This window comes from Falco naumanni, chromosome 9 (assembly GCF_017639655.2).
Source record: "Falco naumanni isolate bFalNau1 chromosome 9, bFalNau1.pat, whole genome shotgun sequence".
Lineage (NCBI taxonomy): Eukaryota > Metazoa > Chordata > Aves > Falconiformes > Falconidae > Falco > Falco naumanni.
Window position 1 is genome coordinate 27,374,395 of NC_054062.1, and position 3,851 is coordinate 27,378,245.

A 3,851-nucleotide genomic window follows, 5' to 3' on the forward strand; every position below is an offset into this window, starting at 1 on the left:
TATATTTTGCTTTCTTGTGGGACAGTTTAGTTACTAAAGTCAGATCCTATGCCCTTAAGCATAAGGTTCTTAAATAAAAATTAAATTATACATTTAGGAAAAGTCAGGCATTTCTGCTCCTACTTGAAGTTAGGACCAATTGACATCATTGATATTTTGGAATCACTTAGTCACTGACTTAAGGAAAGGAGTATTTTCCCACAAGGAACCTTAAACAGGCAAGCACGGACAGACTGATTTGCAGGAGCTAAGGATCCAACCTTTGCATATCATAATTGGTATCACAAAATGTAAGGGAAATACTTTGCATCTTTTAAAACATGCACTGGAATGAGGCCATGAACATCTGTGAAGAACAAATCTGATACTGTCAAATCAAGGCCATGTAAACGTATGGGTTTGTTAAGTCAGTTCATACAAACAATAATTTGACACATGATGAACAACAGGGGTTTCTCTAGATCTCAGTGATCTGACTACTCTTAGCCATTCAGTAGACAGAAAATAAAATTAAATTAAAAAAACCATATTTGCTGAACCACTACAGTGGAAAGTTCAGAACAGAAACTAAAACAGAATACAGTATTCAACTAAGAAAATAAAATACATAGTTAGTACATAGTGTTGATTATATCCCAAATTACAGAGGGTAGGACACTGATTATGTGACATGTTTCAATGCAGGTGGAAAGGGTCGAAAATGACCTAGTAACATGGTGATCCACAGCTTTCAAATGTAAGTTTTAATTCTAATATTAGTATCTTACCTTAAATGAACCTGGAAACGCAATTTATTACAATGAAAGAATCTTAACTATGACCAATGAGCATCTGTGGAATCATTTGAGAGAGACAGTAACAGAATCAGTAGCTATAAGATTACAAACATAAAAGGCGTCTCTCTTAATTGGTCATTACAAAGGGATTCATGTAGGGTTGGATAAACGTTTATACACTTAGGTCAAATTAAAGTTTTTGTATCATCTGCTTCAAAAATAGATTCACAGATTATATATGTAAGATCCAAGAGTTTATTTCTTTTGCATGCCTTGCATACCTCAGTTTCGTATGTGTGGGACAGAGTTATAAATATATTTAACTACTGAAACTTTCCAGTAAGAGTGGTTCAGTGTGTGTTTGGTCCTTTGAGAAATGCTGGTATCAACTGCTACAGTATATACGCATATGTATATATAACATGTGTTATTGTTTCCTATTCCATTTTCCCAGACATGTGTAATGAAAACAGCCCATGTGTAATGAAAACACATCCAATTTTCAGAAGGTCAAACACACATAACATGCATATGACAGACGCAACACCATTTAAACAAGAAATTAGAGCCACTAAAATTAACAGAAAATACTCACTTTAGTTCCCTTCTCTGTTTTTTAGCTGAAAATGCAGCTGGAGGTGGTGGTGGTGGAGGAAGTGGAGAGGATGGAAAATCCAAAACATGTATACTTTTGTAATTCTTTGTCTCAGAATGATTCTGCTACAGAAAAGACATCTAGAAAGAACTTCAATGAGCCCCAGCGGATTTCTGCTTTGCATAGAATAGTATAGATTGATCTCTTAACAATCCTCTTAAACTCTTGCCATTTGTTGGAAATAATTTTTAATGGAGTAAACAGTTACAATTAAAAACTGGAAAATTAAAAGAAAAAATAATGGTGCAAAATGAGTTAAATGCGCTATAGTTATTTTTTCATGTCACTCCATTTATATACAAGTATTTTTATTAAAATATGTAACTTCTGCACACTGTTCAGGAAAAATATAAATAATTTTGACAGTTTGTATGTGAAATTACTGAATGAAATCTAACATGTACAATTCAAAAAAATTGCTACTTTCGTAACTTGTATATTTAGATTTTTATATTATGTGTATTTCATTAATCTGGGATTGTGTCCTTTTCCTTCATTCTCAATACTATATAAAGTTCTAGAGTAAACATCTCCTTCACTTTAGGAATGCTCAACACAATTCCCTGGCTCATACCTATAGAAAGAAGGCCAAGGGTACACAGTACTTTTTCAAAACTACCAAGGATAAATATGAATTGTAGCCATTGCTCAGAGAAACCACTCTTTTGCCCATATGCAAATAGCTCTGCCCACAGTTCCCAAACTGACCACCTTTTAATGAAAAATGAAAAAGGCAGACCATAAACATCATACTTTGGGTACAAGAGTTTACTCTATCTCTAGAGCAGGATCTATATTCAAAGGCATTTAAAAGGCTCACATACTCCCAATGCACATTTTTTTTAAAATGCAGTAAATGAAAGTGTCTGAAAACCAATGAACTGGCACCAATTTAATCTTGGGAGGGAGAGGACAGCAGAAGTAAAGCAAATCAGAATTCACATTATCTCCCTTTCTACAAACAAGAGGACAGACAGCACACAAATTAGCTCTTCGTAAACAACAGTCTCCCTACCAAAGCCTTCAGTTCTTGATGAATGGCAGAGTCCACTCCGTATCTTCTACTCAGGTCTCACGAAGCCAGCTCCTTCTGCAGATGAAGGAACAAAAATGGGTAGTTATATTACGCACAGATCTGAGCATTAACTGGAACCAGTTCCAAATCTAAAAGGAAATGGACATCAAATGCAATTCCTGCAACAAACAAGTCTGACATGGAGACTCAATCCTGCCACCTTTTTTCACCCCTTCAAGAAAGCAGACCCAATCTTTTTTTTTTTTCTCTAAACGGCCCTTAGCATCCACAGAGAAGGGAGAATGACAGAACAATCTGCCATATCACAAACCTTTCTAAGAATGCTCTATGAACATAGATACTGTGTACAACTATCACCCAAAATTAAAGGAATACACAAAAAGAATCTCACTTATATTACATCCTTATTTATAAATGGACCAAATATTTTATGCAAACTTAGTTGACATAAAACTAGGTATCATGTATTATTTTCTGTATTAAATGCAGATACTAAAGAAATCTATTTCAAGGTTGTATGATCATGTAATTTTATTCAAACTGTATTAAATGATGTATTTAATATGTATAGTGTACCTTTTTATAACTGTATTTAAAGACCCAAAGAGGACCTAGTTATCCAGAACAAATACTTAATATACAACTCTTGAACAATAAATATAGAAACACGTTTGACAAAAGCCCCTTTGGGCAAGTTGCATACATGTAAGCAGATTGCTGCAGATTAGATTTGACTCTCAACCAAGCCTGCAAGATGACAGAGAATTAACCTTTAAATCCACCTTCTTACCTAAAGAAGCCTTCATGCAAGGCTATGTTTATTTCTTACTCAAGGACACCCTAAATATGTCCTTGTACTGTCATCTATTATGCAAGTACAACTGTTTAAAATGTAAATTATGTTAAGTAATACTTGTAAATAGAGTTCTCAACTTATTCATACAATGCATGTAAAATGTTCATAAATACAACCATCTCTGCTGTTACATTTCCCACATCAAATACTTATTATAAATACTTTCTATAAATGTATCTACAGTGAAAAGTACTTATAAAAATATACAGCATCAACTTTTCTCAGATTAACATGAACATTTAACTCACAAAAAGGCTGTCCTTTATATCCAAAGTAATTTTCATACAACAAAGAAAAGAACCACTATTAACTATTCTTGTGCCGACTGTTTCTCTGGAAACATGAACTAAAGAATGTTTCAAGTTGTGTTGGAACTTGAAGAGGAAGATGAATCCAGTAAGTTTCTCAAGCAAAATACATTATTTACTTGTATATTTAGGATTACACTTTAAAGAAGGATTAATGTTCAATCAATGTTAAGGAGGTCAGAAACCACAGACAACATAAAAGTCACATGTACATCTCCAG

General features: G+C 33.7%; 1 protein-coding gene across 2 annotated transcripts in view; it reads left to right on the forward strand.

The window, feature by feature from the left end:
* PDE6C (phosphodiesterase 6C) overlaps window positions 1–2,749 on the forward strand; it is a 31,290-nt gene extending 28,541 nt beyond the window's left edge. Inside the window, exons 22-23 of one of the 2 annotated variants that reach the window (XM_040605572.1) lie at window positions 685–736; window positions 1,397–2,749. In XM_040605572.1, coding sequence (XP_040461506.1) covers window positions 685–704 — 20 coding nt within the window. In that variant the 3' untranslated portion in view covers window positions 705–736; window positions 1,397–2,749. The remainder of the gene's footprint in view (window positions 1–684; window positions 737–1,396) is intronic. The other variant, XM_040605571.1, reaches the window with a different exon arrangement.
* Window positions 2,750–3,851: the final 1,102 nt, after the last annotated feature.